This window comes from Dermacentor variabilis, chromosome 9 (genome assembly GCF_050947875.1).
Source record: "Dermacentor variabilis isolate Ectoservices chromosome 9, ASM5094787v1, whole genome shotgun sequence".
In the NCBI taxonomy this organism is placed as follows: domain Eukaryota; kingdom Metazoa; phylum Arthropoda; class Arachnida; order Ixodida; family Ixodidae; genus Dermacentor; species Dermacentor variabilis.
The window spans coordinates 51,391,984-51,414,960 of record NC_134576.1 but is presented as its reverse complement, the minus strand read 5'-3'; the positions used below and the strand labels follow the sequence as shown (position 1 = coordinate 51,414,960).

At 45.6% G+C, this 22,977-nt stretch overlaps 1 protein-coding gene across 1 annotated transcript in view; it reads left to right on the top strand.

The window, feature by feature from the left end:
• Positions 1-22,977, top strand: part of twf (twinfilin actin binding protein) — a 49,979-nt gene that overhangs the window by 14,498 nt on the left and 12,504 nt on the right. Inside the window, exons 5-6 of the mRNA XM_075704238.1 lie at positions 1,656-1,988; positions 10,169-10,319. Of these exons, the coding sequence (XP_075560353.1) occupies positions 1,656-1,988; positions 10,169-10,319 (484 nt within the window). The remainder of the gene's footprint in view (positions 1-1,655; positions 1,989-10,168; positions 10,320-22,977) is intronic.

The window sequence follows — 22,977 nt, the reverse complement described above, 5'->3', positions numbered from 1 at the left end:
TTAAGGATAAAGAGCCAGAAAAAGAATGTTTATTTTCTATCTAAATCTGCAAAACACATCAAAAATAAGCATAATCAACAAAATGTCAAATGACTGGATATTTGGCTAAACACTAGAGGCATTACAATTATCTGCCATTATTGTGTCATGAGATAGAAATGATTGACTGGATAATGATGGACACGATTGAGACACTGCTTTGATCCGCCATTGTTGTGCTTACAGGGTCGCCAACTACGTACGTAGATTCAGTTACAGCGGGTATTAAACAATATTCACGCTACATAGTTGGCCAACTGGCTTTACATACTTCGCTAGATGTAGCAATAGTTACACTGCCGCAGATACGAAACTAAAACTGCCTTTGCGGTTTTTGTATGCTTTGCCGCATAATATCAATGTAGTACAGCAAAGCCGACTTTACGAAGTCGTGCGGCAAAGCTGACTTCAAAAAAACCAGCTGCCCTTGTGCAACGCAGATTAGACTTAGAACGACAGAAAGCTGAGCTAGTTGGTAAGGATTCATTATGCAAATAAAAGTGAGGCGTGCAGACAGGACACAATAGTAGAGAAGTGGACAACACGAACAGCACTTCTCTACTCTTGTGTCCTGTCTGCAGGCCTCACTTTTATTTGCATAATGAATCGGCGTTCGTGTTGTCCACTTCTCTACTCTTGTGTCCTGTCTGCACACCTCACTTTTATTTGCAGGTTAGACATTGTTCATTTTTCTTGCAAAAAGATCGGTGCACATAAGAGTTTTACTTTATTTAGGAGCTTTAATGTTATTTCGACGTTTCTATGTTAGTTTTCTGCTTTGTATTTATTGAAAGTGGGTGTGCATTTGATTCAGGGGTGTTTTAGACTTGTCAAGTACTGCCAAATGAATCAGCAGTGTGAGTTGAAGTTTTTTCTGCATCTTGTTTCATTCCACCTGTTGGATCATTCGATAAAGTTCGTCGGTCCCGTCAGAATCTAATGAATGGAGGTCAATCGTACTAGGATGTGAATAATTTTATAATTATTGTGAAAATAGTTGTTCATTATTCGAGGACGATTTTAAAAAAAATGTATTCGATTCGGTTCACTTCTTGCACTCTTCGATGCATATTTGATGTTGCCTTAAAATTTACTATTCGCTCACCCTTAGCTTTGCTGTTAACTTTTTTTTTATAGTGCAAATAGCATGGTGGAAAATAGAGCGCTGATATGTGTTAACTAAAACATCCGTGCCTTTTACCACAGCTTTTGAAGACTTCTTTCAAACATCTGCTAAGCATAGAATTTTTGATAAAAAGATACTTATACTTCATTACAGCTTAGCTTCTAAACTGCATTTGGGATAAGTGCCCTAAAGTGAATAATTACAAAGATAATCAGTAAAAAGTGAATATTTACGAAGATATTCAGTAACATTGCTTCATAATTTGTCTTTATAGTAGTGTCCACCTCTTCAAGTAACCCTGCTTCACTGACAGAAGTGCAACATCTGCAACAGCATATTTTTAATAAGTTCATTTTTATTAAAATAGACAACTCAGTATCAGTGCATTTAAGAATGAAATTGAAACAGCCCGTCCTTGAACCATGCCACTAGTGGCACTTATTACCGAGACCACTAATCTGATTTCTTCACTGTGTTTACAACCCTGCAGGTGCGTCAGAAGATGTTGTATGCATCAACAAAAGCGACCTTGAAGAAGGAGTTTGGTGGTGGCAACATCACGCACGAGCTGTTTGGCACGTCGCGTGACGAGATGCGCCTGCACGGGGTGCGACGAGTGCTGGTGTCGGAGCATGAGATGTCGCCTGCTCCGTTGACGCAGGCCGAGCAAGAGTTGCGGCACATTCGCCGTAGCGAGGCTACGGAAACTGCTGGTGTGGACTCGCGCCACCAGACTCTTCGCGGCCTGCAGTTCCCCATTTCAGACGATGCAGTGGCAGCACTCTTCGACCTCAAGGGTGGCGCTGTCTCCTACGTTCAATTGGTGAGTGTTTGCCCTCTTCGTTTGCCATTGACTGTAGTAGTAGTAGTAGTAGTTGTGGTAGTAGTTGTAGTAGTAGTAATACTAATACTACTACTAATAATAATACTAGCCTGCCATGACATCTTAGTGGCTTAGCAGCATTTCAACCTAAGCACACAGGTGTTCCTTCGTTCACTTAGATTGAGGTGTACATTAAAGAACTCCAGGTTATCAAAATGAATCCAGAGTTTCCCCCATGCACTGTGACGGGCCTCATAGTGAGATAGCAGTACAGTAAAACCCCGTTAAGTCGGATTTCACAAGACCGGAGAAAATGTCTGAATTAACCAAATGTCGAATTAACGAGGTTTTGACAGTAATAACTAAAGAAATGCCTAAAACATCAACATACTTTTACTTCATGAAATAATCGGTTATTGTTGCGTGTTGCGCGCGAGAAATTTGTGTGGGAAGCACAGTTTTTCGGAGTTCTTGTAGATGGTGCAGTCCGCGCAGACTGTCAGGAGAAACGACACAGATGTCCTCCAAAACTTTAAGGGCGTAATCGGCCTCTTTAGCAGTGCGGCGTGGCACTTCAAACGTATCCATGACGGGCACATTTTCGCTGTCAGAGTCAGGCTCTTCGTTGCCTAGTACATCCAGTGTTTTGTCATTGTTGAGGTAACCGGCAACGGCAACGTCGCTATCGATGTGGATGTATTCGTCCAGTGGGATGTCCAGAGGCAGAAGTCTGTCGAAGGAACTGTCATCTTCCTCAGCATTTTGGTTAACATCCGCTTCCCTGGCTTCCAAAGAATCACTGTCATGGACAAAGTCGCTGCGTTGGAAGCAGTTCGCAATTACTGCGGGTGGCCTGTTGCTCCACACATGCGCCACCATGGACACTGCACTGAACGGAGTTGCATCATATTTTTTCTTTGCCTCCATACAGAGGAACATGCGCTCAAGCACTTGTCTTCTGTATCGGCCTTTCACATACTGAATAATTCCCTGATCCAGAGGTTGCAGGGAAGCCGTTGTGTTAGGCGGCTAAAAAAGCAGCTGTATGTTTGTCAGCCCCGACACATTATTGTGCGCGCTACAGTTATATAGAACAATTATCGCCTTGTGTGATTTTGCACAAACGAGGCGGTCCAGTTCGTGCAGCCAGGCCTGAAATATCGCTGAGGTCATCCGCACCTTTCGAGTCGAGTGATAGTCTACGGGAAGTTTCTTTATGCATTTGAAGCATCTTGGCTTTTCTGCTTTGCTGATTATCAATAGCAGTGCCAGTCATGTTGGCAGCCAGCAAAACTGTTATTCTGTCCTTGCATCGCTTACCGCCAACGCAAGGGTCCCCCTTAAATGTGATTTTATCCGGCAGGGCGTTGTGGAAGAGGGCCATCTCACTTGCGTTAAAAATGGTACAGGCATCATAATCGGCTAGGTGTGCGGGTAATCCTGCCCTCCAATCTTCGACAACTCCTTCATTCACAGGCCCTTTTTCGCCGCATATGCCTCGGAAGACCAGGCTGTGTCTTTTCTTGAATCCGTCGATCCACCCTTTCGGTGCCTTGAAGTCTTCGATGCTCAGCTTCAGTGCATACTTTTCGGCCTGCGCTCAGATAAGGGGGCCACTCAAAGGCAGCTGTGCATCGCGCGAATCGGCAATCCATCTTAACAACGCTTCTTCAAGTTTCGGGTGCGCTGCTGTTCGCAGTCTCTTCCTGTTGTCAGCGAACTTGTCGCTGACATACGCCTGAAGAATCTCCACTTCACTTTTCATGTACGCACTGAGCGTGCTTCTCTTCATGTTGAATTTATTCATTATGACCTGCTGAGGCACCCCTGCCTTCACGGCTTTCAATATTCTACTTTCGCTGCCAAATCCTTCGCCTCATACTTCGCCCGCTTTGGTGGGGCACGAGAGCACGTGATGGTGCGACTTGCGCGGCGTGGCTAGGCGCGTCAACGAAGCGATGGGTACACGCACAATGTCAAGAAAAAACAAAGTATAATAGGAAAAAAGAAAAATTCAAACAAAATTTAACACACACAAAAAGTAAGTTCAGCTGTCCTCGCACACGCACCTGACGCAAACCGATAAACATGATAAAAATGACAACGAAAAAAAACTGCACAACTTCGCAACCACACTACTGCACAAGCAAAAGACAACGTCGGAAATGGCGGACAGCAATACCAAGAAAAAGACATGTATGTATAGATTAGGGTTGCTAGCATAGACCGATAACTACCGTGCCGATAACCATAGCGTTACAGAGGTAGTGCCAAGCGCCAGAAGCGACAGCAAAGACAGAAGTACATCATTGCCGCCATGTTCGAGACGTAGGTTTGTCTATCATGTAGCAATAAAATAAACATGGCGGCCTTGACATAGTATTTCTAGCCTTTCGGCACTCCCAGCACATGCAAGCATGGCCTTTGAGATCGGCGCACGCTAATCAGAGATGCCATCCCTGGCAGTGTGATTTGAACACCTCCTAGTGCCACCCGATCCTATAAGACTCACGTGCCTCTGAGCTCTGCGAACTGTCTGAATTAACCGAAGTACGACCAAATATGTTCGAATTAACAGGAGTTTCGTGCCACAGGGTTATGTACATGTTTACGGGACCAGACGGCGCGTCCGAATTTCCAAATTAACTGGGGCTGAAGTAACGAGGTTTTACTTTATTGGCACGACATAAAACAGTGGAATTGAATTAATTTTCAATGTAATAAGAATAATAATATTTTAGTTTAACGTATTTTCTAAGGGTGCGATCTAATTGATAATGCATGGCTATTGCAAATGCTCCTGCCAAGGCAATGAAGTTAAAGGCAACTTCATGCCACCTCTCCAGACTTCATTCCCTCATGCTATGCCCAAATGTCAACAGCACACCATATATTTGACTGATAAAACACATGCTGTATCTATACATATCTATACAAACACAGAACATAGCAAATACATTATATGCCTAGCGTAGTACACACAGGATTTCTCAATTCCAAGTTGCTTTTGATGTGTAATAATATACGTTATCCAAGACAAACCAAGTAATTTTTGCCACACAAGAAGCAAAACCAAAAAGAACAGAGTAAGCTAAGGTCTAAAAACAAGTTTCTTGCCGCCTTTTTTGTACGAATTGTTTCACATCTGTAAGCTGTTTCTCCTATCTCAGGGTGTAGATTCAAAAGTTCTAGAATAGACTGCTGCATGCCTAGTGTATGTGTGGGTGTACCTGCCATTTCTCATTTGGACTCCCTGTACATTTTTTTAAATACTGAATCATGTTTAAAGAAAAAATTGTTCTTGAGAGAGCCAACCTTTAGGTGATGAAAAATAGAAATCGTGGTGGTGCCTGTGCTGCCCTCTTGTGGTAGTGCAAGGCACTGTGTACTGCAAGAATAGACTTACAATATTTCTAATAGTCTGTTCTGATTGTGAATCTGAATGTACTTATATCGAGCAAGTTTATTCAGACAAGTTGCTCAAGCCGACGAAATAAGCAATACCTAACAGAATCACAGAAAAGGTCACTGTAATATAAAAACAGTGTTGCTCATTGGCTTAGACTGTTCGTGGCTTGTAGCTGTTGGTGTGCTATGCGTAAAGGTAAATAACCCCTTCTGTCACTGTGTGTACAGTCAAATCCTGGGATAATAAAATCCTGAGACAACGAAATTACTGCAACAAAATATTTCCGTACCCCCGCCGAGTGCCTATAGGATTAAATGCATTTTTTGTATCTCTCAACAACAGTGTGTCATTAAACTGCTAACCCGCATCAACGAAATCTACTGCTGAAGCATTAGACGCCTTATTATGTACTTGTGTAATGCTGACAGAGTACAAGGAGTGCTCAAATGCCATTTCTGCCCACTCAAGCAGTAGTGGCTTGTGGTACTGCTACCGTGCATACAATTTGTTTTTTTGTCAGGTAGAACGTAAGTGCGCCCTCGTTCTGCAGTGTAGTTGACACTGCAACGCTAATAAACTAATAATTTTCAGCCTTTCCAAGGACTCCAAAAAGTGGTGCACCTGTGATTGTGGCTACAGCGTAGGCACAGCAATGCCTATCTGGATAAGCATCAGAAATGTGCAGAGGCACAGCTGCCGCTGGCGACAGCTGGGAACACAGACACAGCTATCAAGCTTTTGCAGGCATGCCTCTGTGACCTCTCGCCACCAACCCTGTTGCCATAAGCATCCGCTTGGCAGTACTTGTGGCGTGATGCATAAGTATTTTGAGTGTGTACTGCACATTTTTATTGCGTGATAACCCGCACACAGTTCTAGCTGGGTCGGCCCAAGTGTGGGTCGCTTATTGAAACACAAGCAGCAACTAGTCCCTGCAATGATGCAGCAAGCTACATGCTGCGCTTATGCAGCGCATGCGCAGCTGTGGAAGGCCACAGGTGTCAAGATTCCTTAGTGTATGGGTGCTGGCATGGAGTGAGGCTGTGGCCTGCCGCCAAACACACACGCCCACAGCGAGCGTCCCGAAACAAGGATGGCTTGCCCTTCAGTAGGTGCTGCACCATGCAGAACGCTCACAGGGTGGATGTCACCACAGGGTAGCAGGCGCCGTGGTTCGAAGAAACAGTGCTGGTTGTCATACAATAAACTGTTCACCAGCAACTTCCAGTGCGTGCTTCAGATAACGCTTAATGTGACACTGCCTTTCTTTTTTTAGTCTTTATTGGTGGTGGCACACATAAATACATGTAGTTCCAAATTTGTAGTTGCCGGTATACACATGCTATCTTTTATTCTGTACTTATGTCATTTCCCTGCGTGGTATTTGCGATTGAGGCTCTGTTCGCACAGTGTTCATTCAGATCAACAGGACCGGTCGAAATGATAATGGGACGCGGACAGAGCGAATAGCAACAATAGCAGAGTGCATTTCGTGTGAATTTGCAGATTTCAGAATTTTTCCAGATTTCCAAACCTTTGACTGGTGCAAAATCACTCGCCGAACCTGACAACGAAACTGTGCAGACAGTGCCAGCTACGTGTGGAACAGCGGTTGAGTCATATGATGCTTGGCCATTTCGTCTGTCGTGCAGATTGGCTTTATGATACTCCAACTGACCTAAAGTAGGGACGCCCCTTCTGCATTTGGGAGAAAAACTGCAACGCAATATTTCATATCCAATAAATAAAATTGCTGCATAACACAAGTCCACTAATAAACTGAGGACCACCTTGGTATTCATTACAACAGAACATCACTAATTCATTAGTTTCAGAACAAATGCGCTTGATTCTGCTTAGTAGAAATCCTGCTGATAAAAAAAAATATTTTCTAGATCTTCATATACTGGAACTGAGCTGTAGTCATTGCTGGCATACTAATTTAGTGTTCCCTTTTTTAAGAGTAGACCATATTGTATGCAGTAGAATCTTGGTGGTACGAATCTCAAGGGGCGGCAGAAATATTTGGGTCACCTGAAAATTCGTATCACCAAAAAATAAGGAAAAATAGGTTTTAGACCAGAGGTCCATGTACAGGGGATTTATTTTCGTGGAAAGAAGTGCCAGATGTCCGGCTGCATCTTCGTTTTCTTCTTTTCATCCAAGTCAGCCAGCAAAGAATGTGTTTTTGTGCAGTCTCTGATGCAACCGCACGCCGCAGAATGTAAAGTGCGCGCATTGTTTCTGCTGCCGTAGGCAGCTGATCATCACAGCTGTTGTAGTTATCTTCGTCATCGCTGCGCTGCTTGTGATTTCAACTTGCAATGTGTTCATATCATCCACAATGTCTGCAACACTTCGCAAACCGCCAGTTGCGAGGTCACCATCCGCGGCCACAGAGTTGTTGGCAGAACATTCCACGCCATGTAGGTCCCATTTTCAATCTGGACCGAATCTGGCTCTTGTGAACAGGTGGCCACACTGGGTTTGAATAGGCCTACTTGCTGAAGCAGCTCGCAATTGCCGTAGGTGGCACACGATGCCAAGGTATTGCAATAAAGTGTAGGGCATACAGAAGGTTGATCTGCAAGTTTGCATTCTTGCAGTTAATTTTTGCCAGAAGACGTCGCACCAACAAGTTTTCCTAATGATGCTTGACATTCTTGTTAATGCCAGCATCAAGCAGCTACAAGTGACTGGTGGAATTTGCTGGCAAAAGTACAACTTTCACGCTCTGCAGCATCATCTCTTTAGGGTGTGCTGGGCATTGACATAAAATCAAAACAATCTTCCTGTTTTGACTAGACATCTTTCTATCCAGGTAGGTAGCAAACTCCAAGAACAATGGCGACGTCATCCACGTCTTTTTGTTGTCTTTATATATGCAAGGTAACCAACCGCCCGGCTACCTTAAAGCATTGCGGCTTCTGTGATTTGTCTATGACTGTCAGCTGCATCTTCTCCAAACCGTTGGCATTACAGCAGAACAGCACAATCATGCGCTGCTTGCTCTTCTGCCTGCCCTGGCAGACTTCACCTTTAAAACATACTCTTCTCAGGCTGCAGGTTGTAAAAAAGTCCAGCCTTGTCCACGTTGAAAATGTCTTGAGCTTCGTAACCCTCAATTAACACTGGCAGTCTTGCTTCCATCCAATCCTCAACAGCAAAGGCGTCAATCTTTGTACTTCGCCGCAGGTGGTCTTGTAGGCAAGGCCATGCCTGGCTTTAAACTTGTGCATCCATCCCGCGGAGGCCTGAAAATCTTCTATGCCAAGAAGAAGTGCTACATTTGCGGCTTTTGTCATATAGGAATTTAACCGTCAACGCTGATGCCAGCTGCTGTCACTTCTTTAAACCACGTCAGAAGAACTTCTTTTAACTTGACGTGATGAGAAGTTTTAGCTTCCTTTTTTGTTGATGCCAAAGCGCTGCACATTGAGCATGATTTGGTCGTGCTCACTAACAACGGTTGGTAAAGTATACGGCACTAGGCCTAACTCCTTGGCGAGGTCTGCATGCTTTTTCTTTGGTTCCTTATCCACTTTCAAATTATCCAATTTCCAATTATTCAATTCAAATTTTCCTTTAAAACAGAGTGCCTTCCACTTCCACAACGTTGTACCTTTGGGGCTGACATCGCTCTTGAGGATTGATGCTTATGAACGGATTTGCACTTGTGCAGGCGAAATGGTGTGAGTACTCAACTTCAGAAATGCGGAGGAGCGCTTGATTGCTGCCACGGCCACGGTTTGTAAAAAAAAAAGTACTAAGAAGGAAGCTAGAGACATGCGAGCCAGCGGAAATGAAAGGGACAGCAAGAAGGCACGTAGAGGGAAATAAATGATGGGAGGGGTCAGGGAGAACGAGGGGTGACTTGCTCTGTTAGTTCGAAGCAGCAGCTCGCCCACTGCTAGTGTAAACACACCAAGAGGAGGAATACCGTTGGCGGGGGAGGTCTGATTTCTTTTGAGCCCGCATGCATCCACGGCTGCAACGAAAATCTCGACCCGTCTAGCCTCCTTGCCCTGCTGCTATCGGCTGCTAACTGCTCGCGTGTTCGTATCACCTGGATCATCCAAATTTTTTTACATTATATACAATGCACTTTGGCCGGGGAATTTCAAAAATTTGTGTCACAACGAAATTTGTATCAGCCGAATTCGTATCACAGATTCCACAGTATCCTGATTTCTATGTACCTAATTTATTTATAGTTTGCTATATTCTTGTTATGCACTGCTAAGAGAATCCTGAGTATGTGCAGCACTTTGTTTTCTTGCCTAAATTTGTGAACATTAAATTATATTTTGTGAAAAATTTTGGAATATCTGATGTTCAATTCAAGATTTGGCTTTTTTTTCTTGATTAAATTCTATGTTCGATTCAAAATATACTATTCAGTATTCGCATGCCCTTAGTAATTATACATAAGCACATGCTGTGGCAGTCATATATTGCATTTGGACGAGACTGTTTTCCAAGAAGAAAACTTAAGCGCCCTTGTAGTACACCTCTGCATGTCTACTGCACTCCTGGAACAAATTGTCACCGTGACTTATTGCTTATGTATCCGAGGCGCAGCTTCTTCTTGGTTTGTTTAATGTGTGCCTTTAACATTTATCACAGGGACTTGTATTTGTTACCTCCCTTTATTCGTGCGGTTCTTTCTCACTTGTGTAGTTTCTCTCGACCCTTACGCTGTAGTTGCCGCAGTGGTGGTGCAGATATTGTAAATGAATAAGTGCCAAACTGCTGCTTGTGTTCTTTGCAGAGCATAGATCCAGCGAAGGAAGAAATCAACCTGGAGGTGCGCGACAACGTCACAATCGACAGATTGGCACAGCGCGTTCCTCGGGACCATCCTCGCTACCATCTGTTCCTTTTCCCCCACAAGCATCAGGGGGAGAAATTCAAGAGCATTGGTAAAGACTAATGCCATTTGCACAATGCCGCATTGACCTACCTTACCTTTCGAGGTGCAAACAGTTCTGTCCATTGGAAATTGAGTTTTTCCACATTTCTTGTACCTTCAGAATTGTGAGGAGTGTACAGCTGCAGAATGGGCTAAGAATTTCTGGTTCTTCAGTGAGTTTTGTAATGTTTACAAAATTTTGTGCGTACACTCTCTATAGAAATTTCAGATATACTGTCAGTGGCCTATTTTTCAGACTCCCTGGGACTCCGAAAACATCTGAAGAAATGAATGCATGCAGTTTTACTGCCACCAAGGTCTCAAATTGCCGCAGATGTCAAAAATAGCTCTGAAGGCCTGCCAGTACATTTATTTGGCATCTCGGTGCTCGCACACTGACAGGAGACGGCAGGTTTGTGCTTGTATGATTAAGGAACACATACTGCAGTTAAACGTCTACATCAGTGGTTCTTGGCCATGGATGTGTCGGGGACCCCTCGTGGACCAGTGGAAGTAATGGGGAACTCCTTGCAGGGACGAGGCGGATAGGTCAAAGGTTTATTTTCTTTTTGATGAAGGAAATTCGCAACGAACATTGTGACATGTTTTTTTTTATTATTAGTATTAACTTGTGCAGATTGCTGCCGCAGTTCTGGAAGCAGGTCCCAGAACTGGGAATGAGTCAAGGCTGAATTGGCCTACAAAAAAGTCACAATTTTTAGGGGTTTGTGAATACCAAAATTTTCGAATATGAATACTTAAGCCTCAAATATTGAATTGAATATCGAGTAATGATATGCACATGCTTTATTAGCAAGTTGGGTTAATTTGATATGATGGAACATTTCAATTACATTGTCAATTGTCAATGTTACGAAGCTAGACTGGGAAGTCGTTATACTAAAACATTGTGCATTTAGCTCATGTTAACTTAAAAAATTGAGTAATTCCCACTAGCTGTCCACTCGCCAACCTGTGCCTTAATGTACCGCATGTGACTTTGTGCCAGTCGTCACATATAGCACTTGATTTCAGGCAATAAAGTCAGAATTGGGGATGTCCTCGACAAAAAGAAAAAAAAAGGCACACTTGCTGACCGCGAAACTGTGCCCCTTGCTATTTAGAGGCTGGCTTTTCCGCACAGTTGAGACATTCAATGGCTAAGTATGCTTTACAGGCGCAATTTCGCCAGCAGTGCGAAATTATCACAAAATTCAGTACCATATTGCAGCAATATTGCTGGATCTCTTCCATGTCGACGACAAAGACAACGATGAGAGCTTTAGTAGGCTTCGTCTCATGCATCGGCCTAGCTGAGATTAGAAGACAAAGAAGTCCTCTCTAGGCTCAACTACTAAAACAAGCTGTTTTTGTTGTACGTGTCCTCGTCTCCTATCTTCGTTGCACTGCAACACCAGTAGAGGTGCAGGGTATGACAACCCAATGCTCTGGACCCCTCCTGGGAGCTGTTCATCCAGCCCAGACACTCTGTCGCCCATTGCAACATCGTTTCAGTCCTTGTTTGAAAGGCTTTGCTCCGGAGCTCGCCCCCTTGCAGGGACCTTCGTCCAGACACGACCCATCGCCACCCATGGCCGACGCCAGCCCCCCACAGGATCCCGAAAGCGTCCGTTCATCCAGCCCGCCACAGGTAACCCTTCTTCACCCATGGATTCTGGATCGCTTTCACAGTGGCACCTTTCAAGACGTCGAAGACTGGCCTGACCAGCTTGAGTGCGTTGCCAAAATCAGTGAGTGGAGTTCTAAACGAAAGCTCACCAATGTCTATTTTACTCTCAGAGATAGCGCTTATACATGGCACGAAAACTGAGAAAGCAGTCTATCTACCTGGAGTGACTTCCGCCAGCTGCTTGTTGATACCTTTGCGAGTGTGGACCGACGGGACCATGTCCAGCGGCTAATTCAGTTTTCAATTCAGAAACCCAACAAAACCATCACAATGTTCGCCAAGGACATGGCCTGTCTATGTAGTAGAGCTGACCCAAACATGATAGATGATAAGTGGTTATGCTACCTCATGCAAGGTGTGAAAGAGCAGTTGTTCGCCAGACTGGTGTTCAATCCATCAAGTATCGTGTCTGATTTTATCAAGGAAGCTACTGCTGTTGAGGGAGCGCTTCATGAATGATTGCTTGTCCAGCAGCAACGAGGTCAACGCCAACGCCATAACTGTTGGTGCTCAGCGCCTCTGTGCGATCTGATTAGGGAGATTGTTCGTGAAGAAACTCAGAAGCTCGCGACTCCAACAGTGGAACCGCCAGTGGTGTCTGTCACCAAAATCATATGTGACAAAATCAGGCAAGCGTTCTCGTCTTCGAACCTTAGTCCCGAGTTGCATTCCATGAACTATGCTGCTGCGGTCCGATATTCACCACCTGTTATTTCGATACTGCCGTACCGCCAGCCGTTGACTGCCACACCTTGGTCATCCTAGGAAGAGCCTCCGAGACATCTGCAGCTTCGGAAAACGGATGTATGGCAGACTGCAGATCAGCACCCACTCTGTTTCAACTACGGTGGGGTCTGCCATATTTCCCACCATTACTGGCATCACGATGTACCGTTTCACCCTCTCCACCTATGGTTTGACAGTCGGTGTGCCAATGATTACTCGCTACGCCGCCAAGCTTCTTTTCAAGGGCCTCCAGCCACCAGCTCTCCACTTGACAATCGCCCAGGCAATGACGAGGAGTCGCTGCCAAATTACCAGGCCGACATGGGCCACCAGTCGCGCTCTCTGTCTCCTACACATTCGTCTGCACCAATATGCTGAACTTCACTGACCTCAGGGGCAGGAGGTCACCTAGCCCACGCTTGGGAAACTGAAGGTGGCGACCTTTGTGGGTAAGGTTGCAAGCCATCACGACGATAAAAGGCCTCCGTTGCAGGATGCTATGAAACCAACGAGCTGTAACAGTGACGAAGTGGTAGGTGCAGACCTTAATGTCTTTGTTGACGGGCAGCAAGATACTGCTTTTGTCGACACTGGTGCCAACTTCTCCGTAGTAAGTGAAGACCTCGCAGCTCGTTTCAAGAAAGTAAAGACACCGTGGGCAGGGCCCCATACAAGGACTGCAGGTGGCCAGTTACTGATGCCTGCCGGACAGTGCTGTGAAGACTTGATTATCGGAATGGACTTTTTTAGGGAGTGTGGTTCGGTCATCAACATGCCAGACCGTTTGGTAGCATTCTGCTATAACCCTGATCCAGTTGATTGCTTAGGACCACCACGCAACATTGCGCCTCAGTGATGCTGATGTCGATTTTGTCATCCTACCTCGGTTGTGCACCCTTGTTTCTGTGGCATGCGACTTGCCGTTCGACAGGGAAGGAGTTGCAGACCAAATACCGTATTTACACGATTGTTGGTCGACCTATGTTTTTTTTATTTGTAAATGTGAAGTTTACATTACACTTACAAAAAACTTACAATCGAAGCCAAAACATGGCACCGCCAATAGAGCGAGACCAAGATATCAGGGGAGCTACAATGTAGATACAATTTTATGTTTGCTCTATGGCCCTACCCGTAGCTTCTCGTTATCCCCCGTGTTTGTTTGCTTTTCAGAAGGGTATTTAAACATTTTTGAGAATTTTACAGTGCACACAACACTCATGGGGGGGGTGTCGATAGTTGATGGAAGTGCCACTGTTCCATTCGCGGTGGCACCCTCAGAATGGCGGCGTTTGCGGGGAGTATCGATAGTTCATGGAAGAGCAGACACCGCTAATTGCTTCCTCAGTCGTCATGAGTGCTCCAGGCCCACTAAACATTCAGTGCTTATTCACAGCAGCATTCAAGAGTGCTGCCATCCTTTACACCAAAGAAACAAATCACTGCACAGCGGGCCGCAAGTTCGATGTTTCCGAACAGGTGGTGCGAGAGTGGCGAGTGCAGCGAAGCAAGATTTTCACCTGGAAGGGCAAGCAAAGAATTTCCCACGGGCTGAAGTTGGGACACTTTGCGGAGCTGTAGGCAAAGCTTGCGGCATACGTCGCTGAAATGTGTGATCGGTCTCCGCCAGTGAAGTGTGACATGATCGTGAAACAAGCCCGGATCTTCGCCTTTTAAAGAATGCTCTGCCATGAGTCTAACGAGTGGCTGGCAGCAGAAGACCATGAACTTACTCCAACTGGACCTGTCAAAAGAGCATCCTTGATGGGTGCATGTGGTTGGGTGCATTCGGTGTGTGCTGCTGTTCCACACGATGTCATGGTACGGTTGTTTGCCAAAAGTGGAATTTCACTGGACGACTACGCGCTGTGGTACCATAGCAGCGATGACGATGGCAGCACTAGTGAGGATGATGGCACAAGTGAACATGAGTAGTCCAGTGACCATGCCAGCCACTAATAAATTTTAACGCGATAGCGTTAAGGAGCTCGTGTCGCAGAAAAGCCGGTGTCGTCGGCGTCGGGTGTCGGCGTCGGCGTCCGCGGCGTTGGCCGTGAGCGATAAATCATGGCAGGCACTTCATAAATAAAAAGCAACTTCCAAGATGGGCTGGGTGGGAATTGAACCAGGGTCTCCGGAGTGTGAGACGGAGACGCTACCACTCAGCCACGAGTTCGATGCTTGAAATCTGTACAAACGCGCTTTTAGTGAACGCGGTGTTGCCTTAAAAACGTGCCGTAGAATGTTATACTGCGGTGTATATCGGTAATTATGAGCACGTAACTTACAGAAGTCGCATTTACACGAATAGCGAAGTACGTTTCCGCTACATTTCTTCTGCGCTTACCGCACACGCAGAGCCATCTTGCGGCAAACACAGAAGACCCCTCCTCTCAATGTACGGCGCTGCCCCGACAGGTGGCGCGCCATGCGCGCATTGGGGCTGTGCTGTGCGCGGACCGGTGCCAGGCGCGTTGCGGCCCCGACTCCCTCTCCCCTGGCGACGCTTCGCCGTGCTCCCACGCGGGTTGCAGAATCGAGCGCCGTTCCTTTCTTTAGATTACTATCTGTCTATCTCTCTGCCCGTGCCGATCACAACGTTTGGCTGGCGTAGATCGTTTCCCCCTCCGAGACACCGAGTTCTTTGGTTCGTTCCGTTTGCTCAGACGCACGTTTCGTTGCCGCGCAGAACGCTGCGTTGCTCGACGCTCTCCGTGTGATAGGTGGGCGCAAAGTCCGATGCGGGGCGCCTCGTAAGTGATCCCTGCGCCGTAGCGCTTTGTCTTACACCCCTTGGCGGGTCGATGGGAACGCTGTCGCGTTCCACTCTTGAAGGCGAAGCTTAAGTGTCCTCCAATTTTTTTATTATGGAATGCGCCTTCGGGTATGCTCTTCTTTTTTTTTTTCCCTGTCACACGCGATATGGGGGGGAGGGGTTGACTTATGTTTGAGTCGACTTACAATCGTGTAAATACAGTAACTCCGCTACTATTTACTCATAGTATTTAAGTCGCACGAGGTATTGTCAATGTCATTAATGGACACACAGACTTGTTGCAGACAAATTTCAGCATGGAGTATCACCACCTTTCAAGGGGCATGGCTATGGCCTATTTCGACGGTGTTGCAGGTGTTCAGGACTGCTTTTCAATGCTTGAAGCATCTGCACAGGATCCGGCTCCTTTTCTTGACGTCAGCACTACCTTGCCCTAAGAAGAATGACAAAACTCCTCGCATTACTAGCTGAGTTCCAGGGCTGCTTTGCATTGACATCAGGAGTGAGTCGCATGCCCTTAACCAAGCACCAAATAATCAGTGAAGACACAGCGAGACGAATTCACCAGAACCCTTATCCTGTGGCTCTAAAATATTAGATAGAACCAAATGCTAAGAACCGTGTTTGCTCCTGCACAGCTAGCAACATATTCGATTTTTGAATATTAAAATTTTCTTTCTTTCTTCCTTTTTTTTTGCAAGCTTGAGCATTGCGGACCCCTAAAAATGGCTTCGCAGACTCCCATTTGAGAACCTCTGCTCTAAATAAAAAATTTCAGTAAAAAAAAAATTTTTCGATGTAGCAAAGTATTTAACTTTTCATAACTACTTATCCATAGAACACCACATATTTAGAACCTCAATATAACGAAGTGCATCTATACACAATTTCAATGTAATGAAATTTCGCTGCCACTGCGAAGGAATGCCAATACAATATATGGAAACTTCCGCAAACGCAGATGGTCAAATGATTGAATTACATGTGGCCGCTTGTGAATGCACGTCTCAAATCACTCGCCGCACGACAAAGAACGACTGCCGATGTGGAGCAGTGTTATGTGTGACAAAGTCTTAGTGTGATAAGATCCTATTGGGTCCCATGCGCTGTATGTTTTGGGTTCGAGTTAAAGTGTGCAAGGGTAAGCTGAGAAGGATGGTGGTTTGATAAGCGCCGTCTATTTGTGCGAGCAAGAGGAAACGAAAGAGGGGAGCGAGCTTCCGGTAACGCGATAAAGCATGTGTGAGGGGGGAGAGGGGGGATGGAGAGGCAGTGGGGGAAGCAGGCTGGTGCACATCTCTTTTTCTAACCTGGCTATTGCTGCGCAGGTGTAAGCACACATGTGACCCACACGCCCTGTTTTAGAGGTGATCTGCCACGTGTGCAAAAAGTGGGCGTGCCGAGATAGCCTGGCATTATGTTCACTGTCTTCGTACCCATTCAGTGCTGTAGGTCGCATAAAATCAATTTCCGGAGACATGTCGAAGAGAGAAGCAGACGAAGCATTCGCTCACCGCTGCCTTCACTTTTCATGATGGCGTCGTCCGAATGAGGGTTACACTATCAGCCGTGGAGGCAGAGTAGATGTAAAAGCGTGTACCGCCGATGTGAAGATATGACCGACGCAGTACGAAACCGTGTCTTTCGTCGCTGACTCTTAATTAAAGAAGTCAAATAAAAATTTTTTCTCATTCATATTTTCTTTTCCCGATTGCCTGATAATCAGGAAAATTTTGCAACTCCTTCCATGTAAAAAAAATTCATCAGTAGCTATACTTATTTATATAAAATGTTGAATTTCACTATAGCAAAATTTTGATATTGCTAAGTGAATTGCTGTACAGTTGAACCCGGCTATATCGAACTCGCAAAAAAAAGCCTATCAGTTCGATATAGAACATAATTCGATATAAGCCTGCTGAATAATTGGATGTCATAAGAGCACATACCATTTATAAAATCAATTTATTGATGAAACTAGCTTAGTTTCGCATGAAATAGTCCTGCACTTCTTTCTGCTTGGGCAATTTCGCTTCCTGCGATGCACGCACTTCTCCATCCACATTGTCTAAGGAGTCGGGAGCAGCTGAGGCCGCAACCTTCTGCATTCGCGCAGAAGCGCCAGACTAGTGCGAGCGCACCAATCACTTTGGAGGATGTAGGCAAAGGACCGTCGTTGCTTTCCTCATTGTGCCCACTTTCACTTGTGCTCGGTACAATGTCGGCAATGTAGTCTTCGTTTTCGGACTCTCCCGTAGTCACGACACCATCATTTGTACTCACAAACTCGTCCACTGTTGATTCGTCAACAGCTTCCGAAAATTCTGACCGCTCGCTCCAAGTTTCGGCAACGCCGGCAATGGCTGCATCGCATTCATCAGAATTTACAGTCAACACCGAGCACGCGGAAGCCGGCATGGCTGAAGCAATTTCGGATGAACCACTCGTACACAGCCGTGCGTACGCATCGGGCGCCACAGGCACCGGGGCGAGAGGTTGGCCCCGCTTTAGCCCTAATGTCCCCCTTATTCTTCAAGATCATCCTGAGAGTGTTCCTCGGAATCATTCACACTGTGGGGACACATCTGACTTCTCAACGCGTTCGACCCGATTTATGATTTTGAGCTTCACGACAAAAGGCAAATTCTGCCGCTTCATCACGACAACACTGCAGGAGAAGGCTGACAAGGCACACACACAATGGACCAGAAAAGCACCGAGACAACTCGCACTTTCACCATTTTGCACGACGAGGGCACAAGAGCCTCTGATTGGCTGTCTTAGCAAGCGCTGTGGGCGGGCCAGGATCATTTTTTGCATGGGGGTGTCGACGGCTCGTCCGAAGCGGCGCGGTCACGGTAGGGAGAATGGTTGGATGGAGCCGCGCTGTCGGGTTTCCCCGCAACCACAAGGAAAAGTAAACTTCTGGGGGCACTTTTCCACCGCTCGAAGTTCGATGTTTCGGGAGTCGCTGATATTTTTGTTCGATGTAAACGTAATTTTTGCTATATATACTCATTGTAACTATACCGTGCCCAGAAATTGTTCGATATATAGAATAATTCGATGTAAACGGGTTCGATATAGTCGGGTTTGACTGTATATCTCATGACAGTGGCCCCTATCCATTTTTAGTACGCTTCACCACAAAAGCCGCAAAACAGAGGCCAACTATTAAACGGAGAACTTCATTGGTATCGAGTACAACAGAATGTTGCTAATCCATTAGTTTCAGAAAAAAAAGAAGACACTTGATTCTATTGAACAGAAATTCTGTTGATAAAAAAAAACATATTTTCCCGATCTTCGTATACAAGGTGTCTACCATCCGGGCAAACCGGGAATTCTCAGGGATGTTGAGTAGCCTGGAAAAGCTCAGGGAAAACTCAGGGAATTTATGCCTCTATCAGGGAAAATTAGCAGTAATTTTGTTAAAAGGGTCGAAAGTCGAGGTAATGCTGACTCGAGTAACAGGCAGGAATCGTAATTAATCGTCTTTGACGCCCTGTCGTCGGCTGGGGGAGTTTCCAGTGTACAGTCAACGACCGACTTTCTGGATGCCCGATAATTTGGACAGCTTCACGGCACCGCCCCGTACCCCATAGAGTCAATGTATTGGAAATTTTGGACGCAATAACCCTTTGCCGTCCGATTTTCTGGACTTGTTGTCGTGACCGCAGGCCCAAAATGGCATTAATCGAAGCCACCACCACTACCGTTTTGATTACCTCGCTGCCTCGAACCAATGCTCTTGCATGCAGATCCGCTGGCAGCCACCGTAGCCACCACTATGGCAACGCTAGACCTAGCTGCTTCGATGTTCGCTATTAAGCTTCTTGCCAGCGGGTGCTGTTTGAATCCCACCGATGGCAACGGTTGTTGTGGTCGCACCGATGGTACGACCTGTTGGGAACTCGGCGCTGACGCCCGTTGTTGCACCTGGGTCGCAAGCCCCAAGGGTAGCGTTGGCCTGGCGGCCTGGGGTACAACTGGAAGCATCCGAAGGTCCCGGCAAAGCATGAGTCGACTGGTAACAACAAAACAACTTGTTTATTTTAACATCGCAAAGAGTTGGCGGTCAGGTTGACCGAAGTAGAGAGACGGGAGAGCACTTTACTCAACAGAAGAAATCGGAGCCCTCCTTGGCGTCCGAGGGCAGCTGTTTTTATACTCTCGCAGTTGAGGGCAAGAAGGAACCCCTCAATAGACGAGCACGTGATTGTACAATGAGATAAGGTGACGCATACTGTCGTAGCGCCGCCGGTCGGGCACAAAGACTGGGAGGAGAAGGTAACTTCTACTCTCGTAGCGCCTCTGGTCGGGCACAATGGCTGGAAGGAGAAGGTGACTTCTGCTCTCGTAGCGCCTCTGGTCGGGCACAATGGCTGGGAGGAGAAGGAGACTTCTACTCTCGTAGCGCCTTCGGTCGGGCACAATGGCTGGGAGGAGAAGGTGACTTCTACTCTCGTAGCGCCTCCGGTTGGGCACAATGGCACATACACTCACACACGCACATGAAGACACGTGGCATCGGAACATGCCTGGACGCGCTTGGCGGGGAGCGTAGCGGCGACGCCGAACGGGCCAAAATGTCTGCCGCCTTGTTGCAGTCGCGCCGGCTAAACCGCGCGTCGTAGGCGAAACGTAACAGTGCCGTGTTTTTCATTGAAAGAATTCGCTGCTGTCAGCAATGGCACCGACTGCACCTTTGTGGTCCTCGCGATTGGCTTAGAAGCTTGGAAAGCATGGTGTGTTACATGATGCTGGTTCCCGAAAGTCAGCTTTGCCTTTTTACAGAAATGTTACTTGGTGGAGCATATGCAAAAGTATTGCAGTGAAGCATGACAAGTGTGGGAAGGGGCTATTGCCACACGACACAGTCCTTAATTACACACGCATGCAACCGGTATATCCTGTCACAGTACGAGCACTGATATGCCTAATATGTGTACCGACAGGCCTTCAGAGTGTTTTCGAATGTGCCTGTGGCGGTTTGAGCCCTTCAGGGCAGTAAATTACATGTATTTATTTTTTCCAACTGGCCGATTTTTCCGACGCTTTCGCGACCCCTAGCGAGTTAGAAAAATCAGACGTGGGCTGTCTTCAGATGCTTCAGAAGAAGATGCTTCAAATGATCCATTGGGCGAACGAGTGACGGAAGGACAAGAACAGAAGGAATCTATACATTGAGGAATGGACAGGAAAGGAAGCATGTTGCCTCTGTTTTGAAGGAGCTTGAGCTCAAAAAAAGAAAAGTGTTGGCTGATGTCGAGATGCAGCTGTCCCTCATCCAAACCAAAATAAACTCTTTTAAAGCAGTGAAACACTACACTGAGGCGTCGTGCATGGGCTGAGAGTATGTCAGGACAGTTGAGGTTGACTTACGAGCGGTTCAGAGAAAATCTCAATTGTAACAAAGTTCGGGCCTCATACCAGTGAGCTTGCTATCAGTTGATAGAAATAGCTCGTATTCAAAAATATTTACTTCTGTATGCATCTCCTTTTTATTCCTATTTGAGGATGTCCGACTTGATCTGGAATTTTTTTCGAAGACATTTTATTTACTATGCATTTTACTAGCCCCTCCTTTCTATTCTTTTTGAATAACAGAAACACTACTCCTTAGGATTCAAACTGGATTAAGTTGTTTTATTTATTTATTTTTTTTCATATGCTTACTAGAGAGTGACAGCATCAGGTGACGTGGTTTCAGCTTGTCTTGACCTAAAACATAGTTCTGTGTCACTCAGGGAATTTTGCAAAGGCACGCAGGGAAAACCTGGGGAACTTATAAATGTTAACATGGTAGACACCCTGGTATACTAGAACTGATCTGTAATTAGTACTGGCATACTAACTTGGCATTCCCTTTAATAAGAATAGATCTAGATCATACAATATATATCTTGATTTCTATGCAGCTAAGGTACTGATACTCGCTACACTCATGTTATGCAATGCTAGGAGACTCCCGAGTGTATGCAGCATCATATCTTCTTGACCAAAATTTGTAAGCAATATAAATTGTGTGAAAAATTTTCTGATATTCAATTCAATATTTGGCTTTTTTCCTTGATTTGACTTGATATTCAACTTGAAATCTACTATTAGGTATTTGCATACCCCTAGTAAAAGGAAAAGCTCTCTGTAGGATAGGAACTTACCCATTTTCACATTTATGGGCCACTGCTTTCCTGCTTAGCATAGCAGTCACTTTGACTAGTAGTGATGCCAACAAATCTTCGTAATAGTTTTTTGTGTGGTTTGACTTAGTAAGGCAGGTGCATATTTTATACATTTCAGATTTTTTTACTCTTAGTACTTAGACCCTTTTCACAGCCATCCTATAAGTGCCGCCATGTTTGATCACATGGTAACGCAGCCATTGGTTGCCTCAGGTGTGTCCGTTGTCTCTGTGTTTACAATGGACGTGCATGACGCCCGGTGTAGCTCGGAAAACTTCTGTTTTTGGAGGATATCGCAGACTGTGACTCGGTGGACGACACAAAGCTTTGGCCACAGCTTCCTAGGCTTTCTGGGCTCATTATGCCTTATCCAAATGGTGCAAGCAGCATATACGGTGCTTGTACTAAAAGCAGTCTAAAAATCTATTCCACGCTGTCCAAACGTTTCACTTCTTAATTAAATTAGGATTGTAATGTCTTTATTTTTCATTCGGCAATCACGTTGAAGCAGTGGTTTGTCACATGTTTCTAAGTCGGTATAAAGTTCCTCAGTGAGGTCGCTATCCGATCGTTTATATTCTGCCATATTGCTAATGGGTGTGATCAGTTGTGATAGATTTGTTTTTGCTGCACACAACTATTGCTTAGAATGTAGATATTCTGTACCTTGTAGTAGCTTGTAGCAAAGATGAATTTTTGCCGGTCACTCGCTTACCCTTTAGACCGTCACGAAACTTTTGGCTTCGAGCATCCATGTGCTATGTGTACCATCATCACTCATGCTTATGTGTGCATTGATTCCATTCACTTACTCTTGATACGTGGACGGTAGAGTGGGTGTATGTTTGACTGTGTGTTGGGGTGGATGTGTAGCGTTAACGTGCAAGGAGCTTACTATTCTAGGAAACAGTGCTACTCCTTTGTCACCGTATAACAATGGTACTCACTCTTGCCAACCTTAAGGGTTCGAAGTCCTTTCTCTGGAGGTTAGCGATACAATGTTGGCAAATGAGAGAATTTTTTTCATCCTCGACGAAAGAATAGCATTGCGAAAAGCCAGAAACACAGGGAGTCTTTGTGTAGCAGTGTTCTGCAAAAGCCAGACAGATTCATTCCATTCTTCTATATACCAGTCACTGTTCTTACAGCCAACCACTGCACAGGTCTTCCCTCTTCTGGTCCACATTTTGCAGCATGAGTAAAGCGCACTGCTTTAGCGAACACCCAGCTGCATTTCCTACAACTGATTGCACACTAGCAGGGCAGAAGTGGCAATGGTTTCGTATTCGTG